The 26,671-nt window shown below is 47.4% G+C and overlaps 1 protein-coding gene across 2 annotated transcripts in view; it reads left to right on the forward strand.

Moving 5' to 3' along the window:
• eepd1 (endonuclease/exonuclease/phosphatase family domain containing 1) overlaps positions 1–26,671 on the forward strand; it is a 245,448-nt gene that overhangs the window by 108,600 nt on the left and 110,177 nt on the right. For both annotated transcript variants that reach the window (XM_072509734.1, XM_072509733.1), the window contains exon 4: positions 945–2,536. In XM_072509734.1, the coding sequence (XP_072365835.1) occupies positions 1,674–2,536 (863 nt within the window). In that variant the 5' untranslated portion in view covers positions 945–1,673. The remainder of the gene's footprint in view (positions 1–944; positions 2,537–26,671) is intronic.

A 26,671-nucleotide genomic window follows, 5' to 3' on the forward strand; every position in this document is an offset into this window, starting at 1 on the left:
AATGGCCGCTCCCTGGTGTTTCTCCAGGTCAAAGCAGCCTGCTTTATTGACTGGCTGTCCACCATCTTGACCAGTCACTCGCTCCACCATTGTTGCTTAGTTGGCAGCAAAGTATCCTACGTATAGGATTCGCTGCAGCAAGTCTCCACTGTTCCTTCCACCTGAAAGGACAAGAGCAGCAAGCACATGGGAACACCAGCATCTGCAAGCTCTCCAAACAACACACCTTCCTGGTTTGGACTCTATCACCATTTCTTTACTGTCACGGGGCCAAAATCCTGGAATTCCCTTCCCTGCAGCACTGTGAGTTTACCTGGCCCAGATGAACTGCACTGGTTCAAGAAGGTGGCTTACCACCACCTTCGCAAGGGCAATTACAGGTGGGCAACAAATGCTGGCTTAACAATGGACACCCATAACCCACGGAGGAGGAGGGGGTGCTGTTGCACCTTAAAGTTGTCTAAACTGTGACACTTTGGGACATTGCATGAAGATGGAGAAGATAAGGATCCTCCTTTCTGTTTTGTTTGAGGAACCATGCTTAGTACCTTTACACCAAACCATTGTACTTTATTTTTTAATTTGTATAGCTGAAAGTATTTTGGCAAATGCCTCCTCTCTCTAGCTTTTAATATTATCAAAGTTTGAAGATGTATCATTACAGATAGATGTGGGTGATGTTAGATATTTGCACCTTTCACAAAATTACTGGAATTTAAATAAGTTGAGCTCGAACCACTACATGATTTTGTAATGAAAGCTTTGTGATGCAGATAGTTACAAGAATGTGGAGGTTTGAAACAGGCGAGCTTCAGGCTTGTGACTCTTTACATAAAGATAACAGAGCGCTTGGCCCTATTTTAGCTAAGATTAAGTTTCAGTGGGTTTGTAATTGCACATTTTGTAGCTGCAGGACATTAACTAACTCCTGTCTGTTTTCACAGAGGCCAGGAGGCTGCCCATCTCCTGAAACAGTGAACACTAGCTCCCAGTTTGAACAAAAACAGCAATTATAAATCATCTTGGGAAGAGCAGGAAAGCACAGTTTGCATTTTGACTGGTTCCCATTCACTGCGCAAGGACTGAAGAAACAAAAAAGACCAAGGAATTCAAAGCACAGTGCGGAAACTCGCTCTCACAATTGCAAAGCTCTCGTCATTTGATTGTGCAAAACTGCACTCCGAAATGTCTGTAACCAGAGCCAATAGCATGTGACTTGCCCTGGAGCTGTTATGATTTGTCAACTGGAGGCACTGGGCTCCACCTACTTGAGATGATCGGCATTTAGGACCGATGCTAAGGCTGCACAGTGATTTGACAGCAGAGCTGGCACAGTGCCTGCTTTACATCTCTGGATTCAGCAGCTAACGCAACAAGGACATAAGCGGCTTATTGAGAAACAAGCACACTGCTGTGGAGGAAGTGGAATTTGAAAAAGAGAGCATTAACTGTCTTGAGGAAACCAGCGTATGCTGTGGTTAGCTGGAGACTGATCGTGCTGCTAGGGTAACTACAGGGCAAAAGTGTTTTGCTGTCTGTAGTAGTATCATGAGTAGACGCAGACAAATGTGACTGCTGAGTCTCAGCACGCCGTGTGAGAGAAGCTATTAACTGCAGCAAAGAGAGAACAGTGAATGATCTTTTCAGACTTTGGTGCTCATGTATGACTAACGATGGGAGGGAACCTCGGCTGCCACCGTTCAATCCCCAAAGATCCGCTGGAGATCGGCCAGAATCGCAAGTTCAGTGCCGCATGCAACTTCAGTAACATTCTGGTGAACCAGGAGCGCCTCAACATCAATACAGCCACTGAGGAGGAACTGATGACCCTTCCAGGCGTCAACCGAATGGTGGCCCAGAACATTGTGGAGTACCGGGAGTGTATCGGTGGGTTTAAAAAAGTAGAGGACTTGGCACTGGTGAGCGGTATTGGCGCGGCCAGGCTGGAGCAGGTTAAACTAGAGATCTGCGTGACAAACAGTAAAAGCACTGGCTCGGCCCAGCATTCACCCAGCTCCATGCGGAAGGATCCCTATTCTGAAATGCTCTTCTTGGCCGGTAGGATCAATGTTAACACTGCCACTGTGGCCCAGTTGATGAGCCTGCAGGGGATAAGTGACAAGATCGCACAAGGTATTGTGAGTTATCGGAAAGAGTGTGGGCCATTCGAAACCATTGACGACCTGGTGAAAGTAACGTCCATCAGCTCATTGCTCCTGGATAAGGTCCGGCCTCGCATTGTTGCAGAGTGTTCGCGGCCCACGTCCACCCACACCGCCAATGGTGGAATCGATTTCACAGGCAAGCCTCGCCCCAGCCCCACTACCCTCAGCTTGCAGAGTGAGGACCTGGACCTTCCTCCAGGTGGTCCGACTCAGATCATCTCAACACGGCCGAATGTGGAGGCTTTCAGTGGGCTGAGGGATGGTGAGCGTGTCTTGAGGCTGGCCAGTTGGAATCTTCAGGACTGCTCGATCGACAAGGCCAATAACCCTGGAGTGAGAGAGGTGATCTGCATGAGCCTTCTGGAGAACAGGTGAGCTTTATTTTCATGGTCTGTTTCTTTTGGTTTTAAAGGCATTGAAATGGATGGTCCCCTTCTCCAGCATTTTGAACTGTCTCGTTTGTGTTCTTTCTTGAACTCTAAAAGCTGTTTGGCTTGTCATATGTTTGTTCTTTTAATGAGCCCACTTTCCATTGGCAGGCATCCAGTAACTGTCTTTCACTATATTCCACTCATTGTGTTTCCTTAACAATGCAGTTTAACATTGAATCGCTGACTGAACCATTTGTCTATGAAGTGCAGTTAGTCTGGGCTATAGGTCACACTTCCTTGGCCATTTGCTTTCAAACAAAAAGAAAACTGAAAACTGGCATTGCACACTTGTGTGTATTTGCTAATAGTGAATATGAATATGTAAACATGGTTCAGCAGGAGGGAGCATGTGCTAGACGGCTGAACTCATCTTGCCTGCACTTGTTCAGCATTTCGTCACCCAGATTTAATTTTTGATCACGTAACTTTGCGGCCATAAAAAAAATCCCCCCCCCCTCGGCCAATGAAAATAAGTGGGGAGGTGGTCCATATTTTAGAATACATTTTTTGGGGGGGAAATATTTCTTCAAAACAAATGCTACTGCTTTTTTGGGAAGGGGGAATAATATGATGTTCTATTCCAGAATTCAAATGGATTCTCAGCCCTCTGATTTCAGATTTGTAGCAACTAAAGGTTTTTTTCCAAGTACACCCTAGAGTTAGAAATGGACAATATTATTTGCAGATGTCCCCCTATCTGGACCAGCAGTTCAAAACTGAGGAACGTGTGAAAACCATTTACTTGAGCTAGTTCTGCCTTTCAATTAGATCACGTTCACCTCTATCTTAACTTCATCTACCTGTCGTGGTTCTGGATTCCGTGATAGCCTTTTGTAATGAGAGCCTCACCAATTAGTTTTTAAATAGTTAATTGATCCAGCCCCAACAGTGGTGTAGTTTTGGAGTTCCCGTTTTTCCTTCTTGTGAAAAATTACCTCCTTACATCACCCCTGAACAGCGTAACTCTTTTTTTCTTCTGCAGGATGTTAGCTAGGCTGTCATTTGATGCCCCTACCTAATTACTAGGTGCAGTTTATGTGGTGTAGGTATACCTCCAGTACTGTTAGGAAGGATGTTTCAGAATTTTGTCCCAGTGACTGCGAAGGAACGGGGATATACAGCACGATTTAATGGGGGAAAAAAAAGAGTCCTGTTTTGGGCACGTTTAGCGGGGTGTTTCCCGGCACTTGCCGCATCAACAACGACCCCGCTATTAAACAGGACTCGGCTTCTTTTTCCTGCCTCGGCGAGGAACATCCCTCCGAGGCTGCACCTAGACCCATTTCCTGCATTAACGAGCTCAGCTTGCCAGTGCAGGAAGAGATCGCTCCCTGATCTCTGACCCCCCCCGCAGCCTCCAGCCCCCCCTCCAATGCCTCAACATACCAATTGGGAGGTTCTTGAGCCCCTCCCGCCTGCAGCCCACCTCATAAGGACGGGGCATGCCCGGGACCGATCCCCAGCGTGGGCAAGAAGCCACATGAGCACCTTGGCACTGCCAGCCTGGCACCGTGGTAGTGCCACTGCCAGCCTGACAGTGCCACCTGTGTGCTACCCTGGCAATACCAGGCTGCACAGGTGGCAATGCCAGGGTGTCATGTTGGCAACACCATCCTACCCAAAGCCTGACCACCCCGGGAGCCGTCGATTGTCTATGCCGCTACACCTGGTCCACGGGGAGATCTCCGAGGCAAGGTCCGCGCCTTGGGTACCTCCGGCGTAGACCTTTCATAGAACATAGAACATACAGCGCAGAAGGAGGCTATTCGGCCCATCGAGTCTGCACCGATTCACTTAAGCCCTCACTTCCACCCTATCCCCATAACCCAGTAACCCCTCCTTACCTTTTTGGTCACTAAGGGCAATTTTTCATGGCCAATCCACCTAACCTGCACATCTTTGGACTGTGGGAGGAAACCGGGACACCCAGAGGAAACCCAGGCAGACACGGGGAGAACGTGCAGACTCCGCACAGACAGTGACCCAGCGGGGAATTGAACCTGGGACCCTGGCGCTGTGAAGCCACAGTGCTATCCACTTGTGCTACCGTGCTGTCCTTGTGCCACCATGCTGCCCAAGTGATTCTAACTACTCACTTGGATATGCAAACTTGGATCACGCCCAGTGAGGATGAGATCCAGATCGTGACGCCTCACGTGATCTTGGGTGGGATTTACTGCACAACCCCCATGTGTTTTTCGGCGGTGGAGGCATCCCACCAATGGGAGTTTCTGGTCCCGAATCCCGTTGACTGCACCCCGCATCACCGGGAAACCCATGCCCCACCGGTGAGACCGGAACATCCCGCTGGCATGAACAGCCAGTAAATCCCGCCCCTTGTTAGATCCTGCGAGCCGTAACAAGCATTGTAATTCTCACAAGGGGCCTCTCATGAGATTTACCAGCAGCGTTGCGTCCCGAGCTGGGTGCGACGAGGCCAGTAGATAGAGGCCTAAGTTGCAACTCAGGATGGCGTATGGCTTGGAGGGGAATGTGCAGGTGATGGTGTTCCTATGCATCTGCTGCCCTTGTCATCCTAGTGATAGAGGTTGTGGGATTGGAAGGTGCTGTCAAAGGAAGCATGACCAATTTTGCAGTGCATCTTGTATATCGGTATTATTGTGCGTCGGTGGTAGAGGGAGTGAATGTCAATGTGTTGGATGGGGTACCATTCAAGCATCCTGCTTTGTCCTGGATAGTGTTGAGCATCTTGAATGTTATTGGAGCTGCACTCACCCACACAAGTGGAGAGTGCTCCATCACTTACCTGACATTTGCTGCGTAGGCTATGGACATGTTTTGAGTAGTCAGTATGCAAGTGACTGTAGAATTCCCAGCCTCTGACCGACACTCCTAGCCACAGTATTTATATGGCTGGTCCAGTTCAATTTCTGGTCAATAGTAACCCCCAGGATGTTGATAGTGGCGGATTCAGTGATGATAATACCATTGAATGTCATTGGGAGATGGTGAGGTTCTCACTTGTTGGGAATGGTCAATGTCTGACATTTATGTTACTTGCCACTTATCAACCCAAGCTTGAATGCTACACCTGGATATGGACTGTTTCAGTACCTGAGGGTTTGCGAATGGTGCTGAGCATTGTCCAATCTCAGCGAACATTCCCACTTCTGCCCTTATAATGAAGGGAATATCATTGATGCAGCAGTTGAAAATGGTTGGGCCCAGAACACTACCTTGAGGAACTCCTGCAATGATGTCCTGGGACTGAGATAATCAACCTCCAGCAACCACTGCCAACTTCCTTTCTGCTATGTATGACTCAAACAAGTGAAGAGTTTTACCCCCTTTGTCCCATCGACTCGTTGCCACATTCCATCAAACACTGCCTTGATGTCAAGGGTGGTCACTCTTACTTCACCTCTGAAATTCAGCTCTTTTATCTATGTTTGGACCAAGGCCAAGGTCAGGAGCTGAGTGACCTTGGCAGAACCCAAACAACATCGTGTGAGCATCTTATTACTATGTAAATGCCACTCGATAGCACCATTAATGACACCTTCCATCATTTTGATGATGGAGCGTAGACTGCGATTTAAAGGGTCGAATTTTTCCTGATTTTTGTGTGCACAACATACCTAGGAAACTTTCCACATTGCCGGATAGATGCCAGTGTTGTAGCTGTACTGGAACAGCTTGGCTAACGATGTGGTAAGATCTGGAGTACAAGTCTTCGGTGCTAATGCTAGAATATTGTCAAGGCCCACAGCCTTTACATAATACAGGGCATTCAGCCACTTCTTGATATCCCGTGGAGTCAATCGAATTGGCTGAAGATTGGCGCCTGTGATCCTGGGGACTTCCAGAGGAGGTTGAGATGAATCATCCTCAGTAGCTCTGGCTGAAGAAGGTTGTAAATGCTTCAGCCTTGTCTTTTTTGAGCTGACATGCAGGGCTCCCCCATCATTGCGAAAGAAGGTATTTGTGGATCCTCCTTCTGTTGGTTATTTAATTGTCTACCACCATTCACTTCTGGGTGTAACAAGACTGCAGAGCTTAGATCTGGTCTGTTGGCTGTGGAACTGCTCTGATTGTGGCATGTTGCTGCCCCTGTTTATCATACATGTATTCCTATGTTGAAGCTTCGCTGGGTTGGCACCTCATTTATTTGTATGTCTTGTGCTGCCCTGGCATGCTGTCCTGCACTTTTAATTAAACAGGAGTTGATTCCTGGTTTGATGGTAATAATAATAATCATCATTATTGTTGTCACAAGTAGACATTAACACTGCAATGAAGTTACTGTGAAAATCCCCTAGTCGCCACACTCCAGCGCCTGTTCGGGTACACTGAGGGAGAATTCAGAATGTCCAATTCACCTAATGGTAGAGTGAGGGATAAGCTGGCCCATCAGTTATGGATTGTGATTGAATTCAGTGTTCCCTTTAAGCTGGCAGGCACATGGCCATGCTGTGATCTAGAGAGAGGAAGAACTGCACTAACGTGACAAGTATAGAGACATGACTTGTGCTCAGCTGCTGTGTGCTTTCATCAATGTGCAAGTTCAGAGGTTGTTGAAAATTGTATGGAATTGCAAGTTATATAACAGATTTTATCATTGTCAGTGATTCAATTGCATCCCCCACATCTACCCCAGCAAAAGCAGTGCCACGTTAGCTACAAAAGGCAGCCTGTTTTTTAACCAAGAAATGCCTGTTGGGTACTAATTTTGGTCACTTCAGGAGACTGAATGAACCCTGTGGGACCAAAACCAGGATCTTTTTGACTCGTGGTGCAATGCCCAACCGATTTTAAAGTGACGTTCAACCAGACTCATGGATTTGGTTCCCCAGAAACCAGCTTCCCACTGGAACTTGGCTTAAGTGGACATATGGAGAATGGTCACTTTGACAGCATCAGGCTATTAGGCTGTGGAGAGAGGGAAGCTGCGAAGTCTGATGCTCTGTTTGCTTTTAACACGGATCGTTGAACAGAAATTGTGCCTCCACCATACCCCTCTCCACCTGACCAGCTTGTTCAATGCAAACTGTTCTCCTTCATCTATTCAGTCCCTTTTTTTTATTGCATAATATCTGTTCTCATATCACTGTCTCCTGACCTGTTTTGTCTCATGTACCTGGATGACACGCCAAAGTAAGCTTGCAAGCTTATTTATGCTTGGGAAGAGCCGGTTTTAAGAAATAACTTAATTGTTGTTTCTGCTTGGCTGCTCTGTGGCTTATTGAGACCTGGAGCTTGACAAAGGCAAAGATAGATAGATTTTTGAACAGTAAAGTAACTAAGGGTTATGGTGAGCGGGCAGGTAAGTGGAGCTAAGTCCACAAAACGATCAGCCATGATCTTATTGAATGACGGAGCAGACATGAGGGCCAGATGACCTACTCCTGCTCCTAGTTCTCATGTTCTTGACACTGCTTAATCCACGCCAAAAAGCCACTAAAACCTTGTTACGTTGGGTTGGGTGATACTTTAAGCTAAAGGATACATGTTTTCCCATTTTTAAGTTGAGGCATTAAAAGCCAGTAGACAGGCATAAAAAACAATCATTAAAAGGCTACTGGTTTTGTCCGTTATTTCAAGGGGGCTGGAATACAAAGTGGAGGAACCTCAGCTGTACAAACTTTTTTGCCAGGCCCTATCTGAAGTACTGTCTTAAAAGAAGTGGTTTGTGTGATTGTTGATGCGTTGGTTTTGGTTGTCCAATATTCCCTAGATTTGGGAGAGGTACCAATAGTTTGGAAAATAGCGAATATATCTCCTTTATCCAAAAAGCAAGAGAGACATAAAACAGGAAACTTCAGGCCAGTTAGCTTGACATCTGTCATAGAGAAAATGTTAGAAGGTATTATTAAAGACATTATAGCAGGGCACTTAGAACAATTCAAGGCAGTCAACAGTTTTGTGAATGTTTAACCAATTTATTAGAGTTCTTTGAAGAAGCAACATGTGCTGTGGATAAAGGGAACCAGTGGGTATACTGTACTTAGATTTCCAGAAGGCATTTGATAAGGTGCCACATCAAATGTGATTGCAGAAAATAAAAGCTCATGGTGTAGGGGGCACCATATTGGAATGGATAGAAGATTGGCTACCTAATGGGGAAATGTTGAATTGTCAATTTTGGTGGGAAGAATAAAAGAGAATCATATTACCTAAATGGTGAGATATTGCAGAGCTCTGCAATGCAGAGAGATCTGGGTGTCCTAGTGCATTAATTGCAAAAGATTAGTAAGCACATACATCAAGTAATTAGGAAAACAGATAGAATGTTATTATTTATTGTGAGAGGAGTTGAATACCAAAGTAGGGAGGTCATGCTTCAGTTATATAGACCACATCTGGAGTACTGTCTACAGTATTTGTCTCCTTATTTAAGGCGGGATGTAAATGCATTGGAAGCAGTTAAGACTAATATCTGAAATGGTGGGTTGTCTTATGAGGGAAGGTTGCACAGGCTAGGCCTTTACCCACTTATGTTTAGAAGAATGAGAGTTGACTTGATTGAAACATGTAAGATCCTAAGAGGCCTCGACAGGCTGGTTGTGTAGAGGGCGTTTTGCTTGTGGGAGATTCTAAGGACTAGGGATCATTGTTTAAAAATAAGGGGTCACCGATTTAAGACAGAGATGAGGAAAATTTTCTCTCTTCCTCAAAAGGCAGTGGAAAGTAAAGTCTTTGGCCGGGTTTCTCTGATCTGGGTTCACCCCGTCACCGCTGCCAGCGGGAATGGTGAATTTGCTCAGCCAAAACTCCATTCACTGCAGCGGGAACGGAGAACCCCAGTCGGAGAACTCTACCCTTTGAATATTTTTAAGTTGGAGGTACATGGGTTCTTGATGAGCAAAGGGATAGGCGGGAATGTGGAATTGAGGATCCAAGCAGATCAGCCATGATTTTATTGAATGGCGAAGCAGGCTCGAGGGGCTTATTGGCCTACTCCTGCTCCTAATTTGTGTGTGTGTATTTCAGTTTGTGGCATTCCACCTATGTTGTCTTTGGAGTGGGTCCTGTGCAGATTCATTAGAATGATAGTCGGGGTTAAATTTGTAGTTAAATTAAGATGACAAGTTGCATAAACCTAACTTGTACTCCCTTGAGTTTAGACAATTGAGGGGTGATCTGATTGAGATGGGAGAAACTATTTTCGCTGATGTGGGAATACAGAAAAAGTGGATATAATCGCTAAAAATTAAAGCAAATTTTGAAAAGAGATCGGGAAACACTTTTCTTTTCCAACCAAAAGTCAGTAGAAACCTGGAACACTCTCCCTGAACACTGAAAAACTATTGAGGATAAGTCAGTTGGAGCACTCGAGCACGAGCAATGGAATTTTGTTGGGTAAAGGTTTGGCGCAATATAGAGAAAAGGGTCCATTTGGAGTTGAGATGCAGATCGGCAACAATCTAATTGAATGTTGGAGCAGGCTCGAGGGGCTGAATGGCCTACGCCTGTACCCGTTTGCAACACAAGGTGCTGAAGAGACTAGAGAGACACCTCTAACCCCCCCCCCCCCCCCCACCCCATAGCCGTTTTTAGTATTTCATGAACGGCAATATGTCGAACTGCTGTTACTTAATGATTTAACCAGAAGTGGAAACTGTCTGGAGTTTAATTGTAAGTGTAGTTTTGCTTTCAGCAACAGAAAGGTACATTGTTCAAGTGTAATGGAGTTGCCAGCCGACGATGTTTTTCCCAGCCTGTTTCACAGTGTTGGCACTAAATCTGTTTAAAGTGAAGTACTTGATGAGAGATCTTTGACAACAGGGAAAAGTTGGCAGAACCCTATGGTTCACGCACAGCGCACATATCATATGTCCAGCATTAAATGCTGGACTGGTGTTTGGTGAACATAGCAGTGTGTTGTGTGGAGTGAAATCTGGAGCTCGGAAGCGCAGCAAATGTGCATTGATATTGACTCCTTTCCCCGTTGACATCGTTTTTGTGAATGTAGAGAAAACTGATAATGTAGAGATTTAAAAACTTAATCCTTCCATTCAATTTATCTGGTCATTGCTGTTTGTTGCATATTGCTGTGTTGAAATTAGCTGCAGTATTACATATGAGCATCTGAATTTGGAGCATGAGGAAGCCATTCAGCCCCTCGAGCTTGCTCCAACATTCTCTAAGATCATGGCTGATCAAACTTTAACCTCAACGTCACATTCCTACCTAATCCTGATAACCTTCCACTCTCTTGCTTATCAAGGATCTCTACTTCTGCCTTAAAGATATTCAAAGACTCTGCCTCAACCACCTTTTCAGGAAGGGAATTCCAAAGTCACTCAACTCTCTGAGAGAAATTTGTTTTCCTCATCTCTGCCTTCAATGGGCGACCACTTATTTTTAAACAGTAGTCCCTTGTTCTAGATTCTCCCACAAGAGGAAACATCCTTTCCACATCCACCCTGTCAAATCTCCTCAGGATCTTATATGTTTCAATCAAGTCGCCTTTGCTCTTCTAAACTCCAGAGGCTACAAGCCTAGCCTGTCCAACCTTCCTCATAAGACAACCCGCCCAACTCGGGTATTAATCATTTGGTATTAATTCACTCTATCAGAATGGCAAACACAGTGCAAAAATTCATATTTGGCTGTAAATAGATTTGGGATATCCTGAGGGTTGTGCAAGGTGCTATATAATTGCTCCTTCTTTCTAACCCCTGTTCCATTGCAAACTGTAATTATGACAGAATGCAGTGAGTTTGGACAAACAGAAGCAGTTATTCAGATCCTTTTGTTTGATAACTCCAGAAAGAAACCGAATAGGCAAGAGTTTAAGGTTTGTTGCTGAATTGCAGAGGCACTTGAGTGCCCATGTGTGGTCTCAAATGGAATATACCCGGATGGGCATTTTACAAATCATCTCCATCAGACCGTTTTTGTACATACGAGATGCAATATATAGAAAGTACATCTTTTCATGTCGCCAGCCTCTTTATTTGGAAACATTTATATTCAGAAATAATTTTGATCTAACTATTGGCTGGAGAACCAGTTCGCCCATTGTACTTCATGAACTTAATGAACAGGGAACCTTATAGTCTGATGTTTCAAAATGGAAAAACAAGCTGGCTTTGCTCAATTCGTTTCGCTTGTTAAATCGACAGTGCTTCAAGGTGACTGTCCTCTGCATCTAAAGCAAGTTTTGTTAGGAGGGAGCGGGGAGGATGGGGGAGGGGGCTACAAAATAGAAAATGAAGGGAAATCTGCCAGAGGTTGATTTGGTCTGTCATGGTGAGTGGTGGAAACTGATGGTGGGTATCTGAGTTACTCTTTCTCCAACAGCAATTAGATCATAGAATAGAATTTACAGTGCAGAAGGAGGCCATTCGGCCCATCGAGTCTGCACCAGCTCTTGGAAAGAGCACCCTACCCAAGCCCACATCTCCAACCTATCCCCATAACCTGTTAACCCCACCCAACACTAAGGGCAATTTTCTACACTAAGGGCAATTTAACGTGGCCAATCCACCTAACCTGCACATCTTTGGACTGTGGGAGGAAACCGGAACACCCGGAGGAAACCCATGCACGGGGAGAACGTGCAGACTCCGCACAGACAGTGACCCAAGCCGGGAATCGAACCTGGGACCCTGGAGCTATGAAGCAATTGTGCCAACTACTATGCTACCGTGCTGCCCGCAATTAGGCTGATTTCACAATGTTTCAGTGTCACTTCTTGTTTTCAAGACAAACTGAGAATGAATGAAGTAATTTGTGATACCATGCTATCAGTGGGTAATCTGGCTTGGAGGGCTAATCGATCACATAAGGGAACTTTAATATGATGTTGTTTTTCCCTGTTAAAATACATGAAAAGTGTTACACCTCTAACTCCACTATAACTAAAAGGAGCAAATAAAAGTGGGAGTATTCATTTGACCAGAGCTTGCATTGGGTGGGAGGGGGAAACCAGCAGATACATTTGAATTGAAAGAATGTGGAGGGAGTCAGACCCTGTTATATGTTGGGTGGTATTGTACTTTTCTGCCTTTGCTGAGACCAGCCATTGCTAATACTTTGGACCTTAATGACCATAATATATAGTACAACGATCAGTATGTTGTGATGTGTGTGAATTCAATATTATCTGACTTAATTGTAATCTCACTCAAAGCTATGGGCGACCAAAAAGCAGCGCAACGTGGACGATGAAAACTGGGAGACCCCGCTCCCAGCATCTACCCGGCTCGCAATGCCTCACGTGATCCAATGCGATCTCATGAGACGTTGCGATGTAATTCCCGCCCATTATGCCACCTGGACACCCTGGCAATGCCACCTGAGTGCCAGCCTGGCACTGTCAAGGTGCTCATGTGGCACTGCCAGGGTTCCAGGTTGGCACTGCCAAGGTGTCAAGGTGATTTTTTTGCGCACACGTGATCGGGTCGGGCGCGCCCTGCTTGGGTATTGGGGGAAGTGCAGGAAGGGGGCCAGGGACCCTCGCATAGTGCGTTCTAGCCGGGGGGGGGGGGTTCGCTTTGGCAGCCTCGGAGATCGGGACGCCATATTTAAATAGCGTCCCGATCTCTCGCTCCACTGGGGCGTTCCGACGAGCGGAGCTCCTTAGTGTACAAAATGGGGCTTTGTGCGGCCTTGGCTGTGCGCTCCCACTGAGGCCCCTATACAATGTGAGTGGTGTTGTATAGCCATGTGTTTCTCAGCAATGCGAGTGCCAGGAATTACACGGCTAAACATGTCTGCTATGGGACCTTGTTCCCAATTAGTTGAATCACGCCCTATGTGTATTCTCTTGTCTTAATATTATTTAACCAAAGAATGGGCAGCACGGTGGCGCAGTGGGTTAGCACTGCGGCCTCACGGCACCGAGGTCCCAGGTTCGATCCTGGCTCTGGGTCACTGTCTGTGTGGAGTTTGCACATTCTCCCCATGTTTGCGTGGGTTTCGCCCCCACAACCCAAAGATGTGCAGGGTAGGTGGATTGGCCACGCTAAATTGCCCCTTAATTGGAAAAAATGAAGTGGGAACTCTAAATTTTAAAAAAAAGAAAAATATTATTTAACCAAAGACACCCCTTATAATTGTTGCCCTTCTGCCACATATATCTCTAACTTGTGATTTTCTATTTGCCAAAGTGAATAGGGGAGGCATTGCAGGCTGGGGACCGCAGAAATAAGAAACCTCAACCAGCACATCCATTGACCGATGTATGCAATGATACTAGAGACTAGCTCGCATTGCAGTATTTAAATTAAGAAGTTTGAGTAAGGAAGTGTTTTTGCCTCCCCAACTTGTCTCTCTGAACATTAAAGCACTTTTCATCGAGAAATTGGATATGTTGAATGATCTCATGTTCAAATCCGTCCTTGGCCTCACCTCTCCTTTTCTCTGTAACCTCTTCCTCCAGCCCTCCAGCCCTTCAAGAACTCTGGAATCTTCCACCTTGCACATCCTCCCAGTCCCTTCACCCCACCATCAACAGCTGTGTCTTTAACTGTCTAGGTCCCATACCCTGGCATTCCTCCCAAAACCCACTTGCCACTTCTTTTCAGACCCGCCTTAAAACGTAACTCTTTGGATGAGCTTTTAGTCACCTGTCCTAATAACTCCTCCTTTGGTTTCATGTCAAAGTTTTGTCTGATTGTGCGCCTACGAAGTGCCATGGGCTGTTTTCCTACGTTAAATGTGCTATATAAATGCAAGTTGCTGTCTTCTACTGCATATCAAAATGAAGACTGGAATTCGGAAGTCATTCAAGATGCAGCTAGATCCTTGAGCAGTTGTGGGGCTTTGATGGAAGAATGAGTTGAATGGCCTTCTGTGTCTGTAAGGAAGATGTTAATTTTGAAGCTGAGTGGGGCACTACTAGTTTTCCACATGCTCTTGAACTACTTGAACACTAATCTGAAATGTTTTGCTATTTAGTCAGTGCCATTCAAGAACCAAGATCGGTGAAGTTGCCAGCTTTCTTTATACCTTAAACCAAGTGGCAGCAGGTTCCTGATTGCCTAGATCAGATCCCATTTGTCCACTTTTTCTCTTTGTTGTCAATGAAATCTTCAAATTGACGTCTTGTGCTGCAGGTAGGTAGTTTGCCAGAGAACACTAATACTTACAAAGACAAGATCATACAAAATATATAATGAGCTAATGATCCCTCTCTAACAATTAAAAATAGTAGAGAAAATGAGTCTCCACTCTAGGGTTCCTCAGTTGTGCCTGGACAAGGGAGAGGAATAGGTGTAATGTGATGTAGAAGAATATTATTTAGATACTCTAGGTGTTGTATTAGATTTAATTGTGAAATATTTGACCAGCACACATGCATAACATAAAGCATATTAAATGAATGGTCGTGGATAGTTTGGCTGGAACATACTCTAGGAACTCCATAACATTTATATGGTGCCTTTAGCAGTGCAAAATGTCCCAAGCACTTCACATGTACATTATCAAACAAAATTTGGTTGCGTGTGCAGATATTGAGATCAGTGATCAAAAGCTTGGTGAAAAAGGCAGGTGTCAAGGAGTGATTTAAAGTACCGTAGGCAAAATGACTCATGATTTATCGGTCCTTTGAACCTTCAGTTTGAACACCTTCCTTTGCCACCGTCCCATGAAACAATGTGCACGGAGTTTTGTTCTAATTTTAGCAATGTATTGATATGCCATAGAGTATCCCCTCCACCGCCCCCCTCCAACCCTGGCAAACACACAGAGTGTGATTTTCCCATCCTGACACAGGTAGGCATTGTCATGGGTGGGACTGGAACATTTGGGGAGCTGTTAAAAGTCAACCGATCTCCAAATTTTCCCGTTTCCCCCTCCACAACAACGCCGTCAGTATTGGGGCTGGACAACCCTGGCCTTAGAATTACTTGGAGGATGCAAGTTTCCATGTCTTATATTATTTGTAACAAAATCTTGTAAATTTCACGCCGGTATGTATTTCTTTTGCAATAAGCATATACATACAACAACTGAATTACATCAATCATAATCTTCAATTAGTTGCAAAGAAGTGAACACAAAATTAAAAAAATGTTTTAAAAGATCTTCCATCCTTTCTGGTACTAACATAGAGTTGAGTACCACTTTACAGCAACTCTGCTGCTGTCACCAAGTGCCCATTCATTGTGGGAGCCTGGACAAAATCTGTCAATGGACAGTTTTCCCATGCAGGAAATCACACATTGTTGTACGGGCATGTGTCCCCTCTCCACAATTGTGCCATAACTATTTGTTCAAATGGGAAGGAATAGAGAAAATGTTAATATTAATTGCTCTCTATTGCTCGAGTTTGTACTTGACCTCTATTCCAGATGGCCTGCTGTTGGTACAGGAACAAATAGATGCTGTTGCTGTTTTGCGAAGATGCCGCAAATGCACGTGGAAACAGATTATGCAAAAGCGGCACTTGTTTATCTCAGTAGGTTAATGTTCAAATGCTGTATAGCATGCAAATTAAAAATGTAAATAGGTGATTACTGAACAGTTCATGGACTGCTGCTCCAGCATGTAAGTATTGGGACAAAACAAAATTCACCAGCGGCAGGTGGCACACCATAGTAGCACTTTCCAAACCTGCAAACCCTACAAGATGGAAGGTCAAGGGCAGATCACCATCACATCACAACTCCCTTCCCAATTCACATACAATCCCAACTTGGACATGTATTTCTGTTTCTTCAGGGTCACTGGGTTATTATTGCACTCCATATGCTCACCTGTTGCGAGTGCCTATGTATTTACATTGTGTACGTATGTCCTATTTGTTTTTCATCTATGGAATGTACGCAGAACAATATTTTTCACTGTACCTCGGTACACGTGACAATAAAACAAATCAAACCCAATCCAATCCAATCTCAACCCAATTGCACTGTGTGTGCACATTCACCTCATTGACTGTGACAAGAAGAAGGCCGGACTCCCTTGTGTTTGAGGGGAACTAGGGGAATGACGACCTCTAGCTTTTCGAGGGCAACTAGAGACGGGGCAATAAATACGTTGTCCAGATATTGAGAATGAATAAAGAATAAAATCAGTTATTGGAAAATACAAATTCAAATGCGTTATCCAGACTTGAGGCAAGGTGATTAAAATTGTTGTGACGACCGAACTTTGTCTGAAATTAGCCAATCCTTTTAAATGGGTCAGTATGAGGTAAGAACTAATGGAATTTCACAAAATGATTAGCAAGCTCCGTAACCGTGAATCTCGCCTTTAAATTTAACGTCTATGGTAATAGAAACTTGTTTGCATAATTTGCTCAATAAATGTAATCACCTGTGCTCACATGGACAGTGCAACTGTGGGGACTGTTTCAGTGGTACCAGATCAGAATTCATGTACCTATATCCATTTCTGTCAAATTAGGATAGGGGCTTCTTCAATTAGTGCTAGTAATTCCAGGGAAACAAAAGGTGGTTGGTTGCTGCAGAATTGCACCCACCATTATTCAGGACTAGAGAGCATAGAGGAATTTTTTAAAAAGTATTTGAATTATCTATTCACTCTGTGCAGCTGTAATTTGGTTATTGTATGTGCCCACTCATTGCAAAAACAAATACCACCGAGAGTGAACTCTACAAGATTTAGTTTCAGACACTTAGGGGCCGATTTTGAGCCTGCGTTTGCCATCAGTGAGAATGGTGAAGCGGGCAGAAAATTCGGTAGGAATTGGAAAATGTGAGAACGATCTAATGCCCATGCTGCACCCGAAAAGCAGCTCAGCACGGTGCAGTGTGGCTATTGAAAGCCGGGAGAACTCGCTCCTGGGATCTACCCGGCTCGCTAAGCTTCGCGGGATTCAACGCGATCTCGTGAGACGTTGCAATGTGAATACTGCCCACAATGGGTGGGATCATATTTTTCGCCAATCTGCAATTTAGAGAGAGGCAGTAAGCCTCACACTAATGTGCAGATACCCTAGGTTCCTGAGGCTTTGGGATTCAACCCCTTTGCCTCAGAGACCTCGGGCGAGCTCCGTTCAGCACTAGTCCCCACAAACAGGGACCACGCAGAACTGTACTCATGGGAGTCTCCAAGGGGATCGGAGATCCCAAGCTGGCTGCCCTTTGGGCATGGTACTGCCCTGGCGCTACTAGCCTGGCACCTTGACAATGCCATCCTGACACCCTAGCAGGTGCCCAGGTGGCACTGCCAGCTGGCATGGGCACTGCCAAGGTACCAAGCTGGCATTTTTGCGCATATGATCGGACCTGGCGTGGTTATTTTTAAATGGCGTCCCGATCTCTCGCTGCAATGGGAAGTTTAGGCAAGTGGAGTTCCCCACTGTAAAAAACGGGGCTATGTGCAGCCCGGGCCGTGCATTCCCCGTTCATGCTCCTTATTCAATGTGAGTCGGGTTGAATAGCCATGTGTTTCTCGGCACTGCATGCACCGGGGAAAACGCTGCTAAACGCGCTTACCAGGGGAATTTGTTCCCTTTTCGGAGAATCGCTCCCTGTGATTCTCTACGGTGAGATCACGATTTCCGATTTTCCAGGCTCCTCGCCGGCAGTGAGATGCGAAATTCATCAAGGAAGGCCAGAAGCCACATTGTAATACATTATAATATCATTAGCAAGCTCTCCCTCCGGGACTTCTCCACTCACAAAATATTCATTGGCCACGGCGGCTCGATTTACAACAGTTGTATCAAAACGAGAACCTGCCGACATTCACCGCCAAAGGGGATATCGGAGGTGAGTGCTCAGGTTGTCATTACCAGGGTGTCAGTCGCAGAGGGGGCAGCAGTGAGGAAGTGGGGGGACCGAGATAGGTTCTACCCGGGGATAGGGGGGTTTCCCAACTGACATCTCGGGGGTGGGGGTCAGCTTCCTGACCCTCCCTTGATGAGTCAAGTGTGTCTATTACATCAACATTGGGCAGCATGGTAGCATAGTGGTTAGCACAGTTGCTTCACAGCTCCAGGGCCCCAGGTTCGATTCCTGGCTTGGGTCACTGTCTGTGTGGAGTATGCACGTTCTCCCCATGTGTGCGTGGGTTTCCTCCGGGTGCTCCAGTTTCCTCCCACAGTCCAAAGATATGCAGGTTAGGTGGATTGGCCATTCTGAATTGACCTTCGTGTCCAAAAAGGTCAATAATAATAATAATAATCGCTCATTGTCACAAGTAGGATTCCGTGAAGTTACTATGAAAAGTCCGGATTACAGGGATAAAGGGAATGGGGTGGAGGCGTGGGGCTTAAGTAGGGTGCTCTTTCCAAGGGTCGGTGCAGACTCAATGGGCTGAATGGCCTCCTTCTGCACTGTATATTCTATGATTCTACCAATGCATGAGTGTGACAACTGATTGGTCCCAATTTTTAACTCTTGGCAAGTATTGCCCCCAAGTATTGAACTCCAAGGCTCATACTCATGTCTACATAACAGAGAGCTGACACAGATGTGGTGAAGTCTCTCATCGCTCACCCCATTCAAGGCGATGATGGGGGTTCATCATCTAGGTCCCAGATGAGGTTAGAACACTGGTTCATTGAATGCACGCAACTGTCCCCAGCACCTCACGCTTACGTGAAGTTGGGGATGGCTGAGACTCTCAAGAGTCGAAGTGCTTCATTTTGGTAAAGTTGAGAGGGCCAACTGTGGGGAAATGGTTTTTGTACGAAAGGTACTCACAAAGGGGGTTGCGCATGGGTCCTACATTCTGAGAGGGCCAAGGGTCAGGGCTCTGTCAGGAATCCTCATCGATCACTTTAATGTTTTCCTCCTTTCACTTTATGATTCTGGAGAATCATGGAGCCAGTCAAGTTGGCAATTCTATTGATTGCGATCAACCTGCTGCAGCGACATCGATGCCCCACTGCATGCAATCATGAACAACAGCATGCAGGGAATGGGAGGCAGGGCCTGTTGCTCTTAAAGAAGCAGGGCCACAAATGGCGGTGCCTCAGAGTAGCCACGACCAACCACCCCCAGCCAAGGGTAATCCAACGTCAAACTTCCTACCTACAGATGTCAGAGCTTCAGTGAGGGAGAAGACTGCATGGGCGGGATTCTCTGACACCCCGCCGGGTGGGAGAATCACCGGGGGCCGGCGTGAATCCCACCCCCGCTGCCTCCTAATTCTCCCATCCCCCAAAAATTGCCCCGGCATGAGTCACGCCGCCCGCCTCGGAGAATGGCGGGGTCCGGCGCAACTCAATGGGCCCCGAGGCCGCCCGAATTCTCCGGCCCGCGATGGGCCGAAGCCCCGCCCGTTCTTTGCCAGTCCCGCTGGTGTAAATTAGAGTAGGTCCCTTACCGGCGGGACCTGGCGGCACGGGCGGGCTTGGGGTTCGCGGGGGGATATGGCCCCGGGAGGTGCCCCCACGGTGGCCTGGCCCGCGGTCAGGGCCCACTGATCCGCGGGCGGACCTGTGCTGTGGGGGCACCGGAGGCTGTGGTCTTCTGCCATTCCCGGTGCGGAAGTGAATCCCTCTGTGCATCCCCGGGCTGACGCCAGCATGCGCTGGCGCTCCCGCGCATGCGCCGACTCGCGCCGGGCAACGGAGGCCCTTAGCCGCCAATTGGTGTGGCGCCAGGCCCCTTTCCCGCCGGCTGGTGGTGCGCCAACCACTCCGGGGCGGGCCTAACCTCTGAAGGTGCGGAATTCACTGTATGTGAACAAAGTGATGTTTAACACAAAAGCAAAATTACAATGGTGACTTATCTCTACTAATGCCTAGGTTTACCCGTGTCTACTAGGTGCCGATATTTTATTACTCTTTGTCACCCACTTTTACTTTTAGGTGTATCTCCAGGATCCATGGCTGAGGCGGCCTGATGCCTCGGATGACCTTGGCAAGCGTCCCCTCGGGGGCCTGGACCTTAAGGGTCCAGGCCGACTGATAGGTTGTATGGGTGTTGCAATGCTGCTGCCTTCGATGTGCAGAGCTGGAGGTGTGTCACTCACAATGAGGAGGTGCCAGATGGGCCCCAGGGTCTGTTGGGTGGAAGGCCCTGGTCTGCAGTCCTGCAATCCTCTTCCCTTTGGTTACCCAGGGACCCCTGGGCTTTCTTCATGGGATAGAGGGGAAGCTGGAGTGAGGTCCAGAAGCCCTCCGTCCTCTGATGCTGACACTCGTGGATTCCCACTAGTGCCTGCACCATGCAGTTGAAGCCCTGTACTATGGAGCTCCTGCCCTCAGCCATGGAGATCATGCTCTGAGCCATGGAACGTACAGCCCCCGCCATGCAGTGCACGTCCTGCACTGAGGCCACCCTCGCAATGTCGACATCATTGCATTGGAGCGACGGCACCATCTCCTCGCACAGAAAGCAATGAGACTCCTCCAGTCGGCTTTCCAGTTCAAGGAGGCATGCTGTCAATCCTTCCTGATGTCCGCAGCTCTGGGATGACCAGACTCAGGGGCTCAGAAGAGTCCTGGGCTCTGCACCCCTCCGAATTCCCTGCGATGTTCCTTCCTCCACCTGCCGAGGATCCTCAGCGGTGAGGTACTCACTAGTCAGTAACCCAGAGGTGTGTGAAGGGGTGCAGCGGTATACATCAGGAGATAGACGTACCCTGACTAATTGCAGAGATTAGGTTTTCCTGGAGTGAGCGAATCAGAGGCAGACAACCACACGTGCAGTGTGACTCATTGTTAAAGAGGCTGAACATTCGGTGACGCCGACGGCAGGATTCTCACCGGTTTTCTCACCAGAACCGACCCTTTGAAAAAAATGATGAGAATCCGACCTTTATATGTAAAGAGGATGGGACATGAAAACTTGCATCCTCCAGGTAAACCTACTTGTTATTTTAATGGACTGAACTTTGCTTCCCTTTCGAGGACCATTGCTTGTGCCAGGAGACTGCTTTTTTCTTTCACACCCTGCAGCTCCACGCTATCAGGGTTTGAGGATGCATGTCTGATGCATCACATTTTTGGAATTGTTATCAGATTTAGGTTTGTTCTGATTTCCCTCCATAGTTGTCCAGTTCTTTATTTTACTACTGGGTGGGGTGGCTGTGCTTTTAATATTTTGGGTTTTTTTTAGATGAGGAAAAGAGAGGAAAGAGGTTTAGGTCCACAAAATACAGTAAGCAGCCCCACTCTGGGACAGTGAACAAGTCCCCACCTGTCATCACCCAGAAATAACAGAAACGAAGAGTTGCATTTATATAGTACCTTTAAAAATCACATGACCTCAGCCTCATGCAGTTCAAAGTGGTGCACAGAACACACCTGACCAGAACCTGAATGAGCAGGTTCTTCCCGGAGGTGGAGGATAAATGTGTACGGTGTCAGAGGGGCCCGGCCAACCACACCCACATGTTCTGGGCTTGCCCCAAGCTTGCCGGGTTCTGGGGGTGAGGGTGAAGCTTTGCCCAAATGTGGCAATCTTCGGGGTATCAGAGCAGCCAGAGCTACACCTGGGGAAGAGGACCGACGCCCTCGCTTTCACTTTCCTCATCGCACGCTGGAGAATCCTGCTTGGCTGGCGATCAGCAGCACCACTCACAGCTGCAGACTGGCTGGCAAACCTGGTGGAATTTCTCCACCTGGCGAAGATAAAATACTCCATCCGAGGGTTGGAGGAAAGCGTCCTTACTGTATGGGGGAATTTGTTGGTCTCCAAAACCTGGCAGAGAGGCAGAGACGAACAAAGAGGGACAATACAGGGAGGGAGGGGGGGGGGGGGGGGGGGCAACTTGCCCCCCCGCTCATCCACCAAAAAAACAATAACACAGCTGACGCCAACAAGGGAAAAGAGAAAGGTGGCGGAGCAAGGCGAAAGGGGGGCATACCGCCTGATCGACCAGGGAAGAGAGCAAGGGGAGTGTGTGGGGGGGAGACAGGGAGGGGTTAGGGAAAGGGGGGCTGGTGGAGGGGGAGGGTGCAGGAGGGGGGGGGGGGGGATGACTCGCCGAACTAGATGGCAGCAACTGTAAATAAAGTCACAAGACAAAAGCCTTTTTTTCGTCACACTGTACAATAAATAAACACTAACATAATGTCAAAAATGCCAATAAAAAGATTTTTTTTAAAAGATCACATGACACCCCCAAATGGTTTATAACCAATGAAGTACTTTTGTAGTTACTTGTACTGTCGGGAATATGGCAGTCCATGTGCATTCAGCAAGCTTCCACAAACAGCAGGAAGCTATGTGACCAGATCATCTGTTATAAGCGTTGGTTGGGAGCTGAATGTTGACCAGGCCAAAGATAGAGCCCCCCAAGCCTGTGTCAAAATTGCGACTTGGGATCTTTTACACCCACTTGAGTGGACAGACAGGGCCCGTGGTTGAACACCTCACCTGAATGATAATACCTCTGAGTGTGCAGCACTTCCTTGGCACTGAATTGGGAGTATCTGCCTTGGATGTGCTTTCAGGTCTGTTAGGGTGGGGTTTGAATCTCTGACCTTCTGACTCTGAGGCAAGAGTGCGACACCTGAACCATGGTTTAACACCTTAGGATCGGATCAAATTGTAAAGGAATCTTCGGAGTGAATACAGAGAATTTCTCTCTGCAGGCCTAGGTACGGAAATTGAGAAAAATTACAAGTTGAGGGCAAATTTGAGGAAGAGCTGAATCACACACTACCTCCACTTGGTTTGCAGCAACTACTGATGCACATTGTTGCACAATTCTTGAACGTTATCTCAAAATTATATCTGCAGTGATGAGCCAATTTTCAATTAATTATTTACTCTGTTAAATAGTAGAACAAATAAGTCAGTATGGGCACTAACTGGGGCCAGGAGCCTAATGTGCGCGCCATTGATTTTCTGAATGGATGACCCTGAGTTCAAATCCCAGGTCCAGCTCTTTTTGCTTAGTTGGCGAGGAAAGAGAAACATGTACAGCACATTCTGAAGATCTGCTCAGCTGCACAACTTACATTTGCATTTGGGACTGTGAAAATAACTTCAATATTTTAGACTGCACATCTGAATTGTCACCGTGCCCTTTTACACAAGCTTGGTTTTCTTCCCCCACTTTCTCTTCACTTAATGCTTTACTTCAGGGGTGTCATTCTCCGACCCCCCGCCGGGTTGGCGAATCGCCGGGGGCTGCCGTGAATCCCGCCCCTGCCGGTTGCCGAAGTCTCTGGTACCGGATATTTGGCGGGGCGGGAATTGGGCCGCGCCGGTTGGCGGGCCCCCCCCGCTGGATTCTCCGGCCCGGATGGGCCGAAGTCCCGCCGATAAATTGCCTGTCCCGCCGGCGTGGATTAAACCACCTTTTGAACGGTGGGACAAGGTGGCGTGGGCGGGCTCCGGGGTGATCTGGCCCCGGGGGGTGCCCCCACAGTGGCCTGGCCCGCGATCGGTGCCCACCTATCCGCGGGCGGGCCTGTGCCGTGGGGGCACTCTTTCCCTTCAGCCTCCGCCACGGTCTCCACCATGGCGGAGGCGGAAGAGACTCCCTCCGCTGATGCTCCCGCGCATGCGCCGCCCCGATATGTCATTTCTGCACCAGCTGGCAGGGCAACAAAGGCCGTTTCCGCCAGCTGGTGGGGCGGAAATCCTTCCGGCGTCGGCCTAGCCCCTCAATGTTGGGGCTCGGCCCCCAAAGATGCGGATCATTCCGCACCTTTGGGGCGGCGCGATGCCCGCCTGATTGGCGCCGTTTTGGGCGCCAGTCGGCGGACATCGCGCCGTTTGGGGAGAATTTCGCCCCAGATGTGGTAGATAATTTTCCGGACTGCTGCAGTTAGAATGAAGGCGAGTTGCCAAAAGAGAGGTGGATGGAACACTTTATGATGATTGAGAATTTAACTTTACAGGGATCATAGGAAGACATCCTTTTAAAAAAATAAATTTAGAGTACCCAATTCATTTTTTCCAATTAAGGGACAATTTAGCGTGGCCAATCCACCTACCCTGCACATCTTTGGGTTGTGGGGCGAAACCCACGCAAACACGGGGAGAATGTGCAAACTCCACACGGACAGTGACCCAGAGCCGGGATCGAACCTGGGACCTCGGCACTGTGAGGCAGCAATGCAAACCACTGCGCCACCGTGCTGCCCTGTAGGAAGACATCCTTGACTCAGACCAACCCGTCCACCGAAACAAGTTGTATAAAGGTGGTAGGCTTTGGGGAGAAATAGAGGATGATTCACATTATATTTGCACTTTAAAAGGAATAGAGCCAATAAGTAAATTTGTCAGCTCGAGCCCATGATTCAGAGCGTAGGTGGGAGGCCGGGCAGGCAGTGGTGGTAACCCGGCTCCAGCAACAGTCATCAGACCTGAGGTTTAAGGCCTATAAGCATTAGGGAGTGATCTAATATCACAGAAGGGTGCATCACTTTTTGAAGAAAGCTTATTTTTATATACTGAATAATGTACAATCCCCCTGTGTGCAGGCAATTACAGAGATGCCTCAGGAGGGATGGTGCGTGTGTGTGTTCACAAGCACAGCAGCTCACCTGACAGCTGTACATTGTGATGGAGTTATTTTGCACCGTGGAACTAACCCCATGAGAAAAATGAACCCACCTAATAGCTCTAGAAAACAGATCTATCACAACGCATTTGTTGAAGTCTTAATGGAAATGGCTTTCAGTAATGGAAAATACTGTTGAAGAAAACTGGCGATTTATTTGCATTCAGCATGTCTCTAACATAGAAGCTACTGGGTGAACATGAGCACAGTCCATTCAGTTTGCCTTTTGCCACTCTCCTGCTTTCATTTTTAACAGTGACTTTGTTGAATAATCATAGAAATCGGTCCTTATCAATTAGTCCACAACTGATTGCGTCATCTGTGGCTTAGTTGGTGGCACTCTTGCTACTGAGTCAGAAGGTTGGGGGTTTAAGCCCTACTCTGGACACTTGAGCACAAAGATCACATTTCTTAAGGATGAGCTGTTAAACCGATCCCCATCTGCATTCGGGTAGTAATGAAAGCTCCCATGTCACGATTTTGGAGAAGAATATTATCCCTAATGTCCAGGCCAGTATTTATCCCTCAATTCGTACATTTGGTCAGGGGAGGGGGCTGGCTTTAATGAGAAATCTTATTGACAAGCGGCAGGGACAGAGATTCCCACCGCCAGCGAACGGAGCGCTGCCGACAAACAGGCGGCTGGGGTACCAGAGAAACCCGCCCCTTCTGAAGTCATGGGAGGCACTATATAAATGCAAGTGCTTTTTAAGAGAGGCAGACATGAGGGGAGAGAAACCCCAGTTGTTGAAAACTTTGGGAACCCTCGATCCAAACTCAGTTGTTCTTCCCAAGCATGCCACACTTACCATATGTCACGTCTCGTTGCTTATCCAAAAAGATATTTTCTGAAAATCTGTCCAATTTGAATGAAACAGCATTAACCACTCCCACCGTCTCCCTTGGGAGTCTGTACATTGGATTGACAACTTGCTCAGTGAATTAATAGGCCACAACTTTCGTGCTCCCTAGCTTTGGATTGCGAGGGAAGGGTTGTTACCCTTAAGATGCGCTGGGGGTTCACCTTTGGAAGTTCCCAGTTCAGGTTTTGCCCAGCAATTTCCCAGAAGTTCAAATTTCCTCTCACCAATTGTCAAGTGTTGGGAAACATCCAAAAATGCAACTTAAATTGCAAACTTCGGATGGTTCCGAATGGTAACAGCAATAATGACTCAGAATAAACTAGAAGATTTAAAACCTCTTCTAACTTCTGGGTAACTATTGCAAAGACCCAGACTGACCCTCGCAAGAGACTACCCTCATCCCCAGCCTCACATCCCTAACCTCTGCGGAGACTTGCCCCCCACGCCCCCATCCCCCAAACTACTTCACTGCCGACCTCCCACCAAACAGGATTGCCCGCACCCTACACTAACCGCCTACCCATGGTATTCCACATCCCCCTGACTATCCATGGGATTCCTCCCACCCGATTATACCCTTGCTCTCGCAGTCTTGCCCCCCAACCTGATACATGCCCACCCGTCCGAGGTCCAATACCCCCTCCCACTGAGCTCTGTCCCCAACTTGAGTTCATGAAACCCATCCCAGAGGCCTGACCCCACCCCATTATTCCACGACCTCTATTTCCCCCCACCTCCAACCCCTCACCTCTACTACCCACCTCAAAGTTCTCTCCTCCCCCCCCCCCCACTGAAGACGGAACCCCCCACAACCCTTCTGAGGCCCCACCCCCCCAAACCCAGATTGGTTGTTGTT

This window comes from Scyliorhinus torazame, chromosome 6, assembly GCF_047496885.1.
Source record: "Scyliorhinus torazame isolate Kashiwa2021f chromosome 6, sScyTor2.1, whole genome shotgun sequence".
Lineage (NCBI taxonomy): Eukaryota > Metazoa > Chordata > Chondrichthyes > Carcharhiniformes > Scyliorhinidae > Scyliorhinus > Scyliorhinus torazame.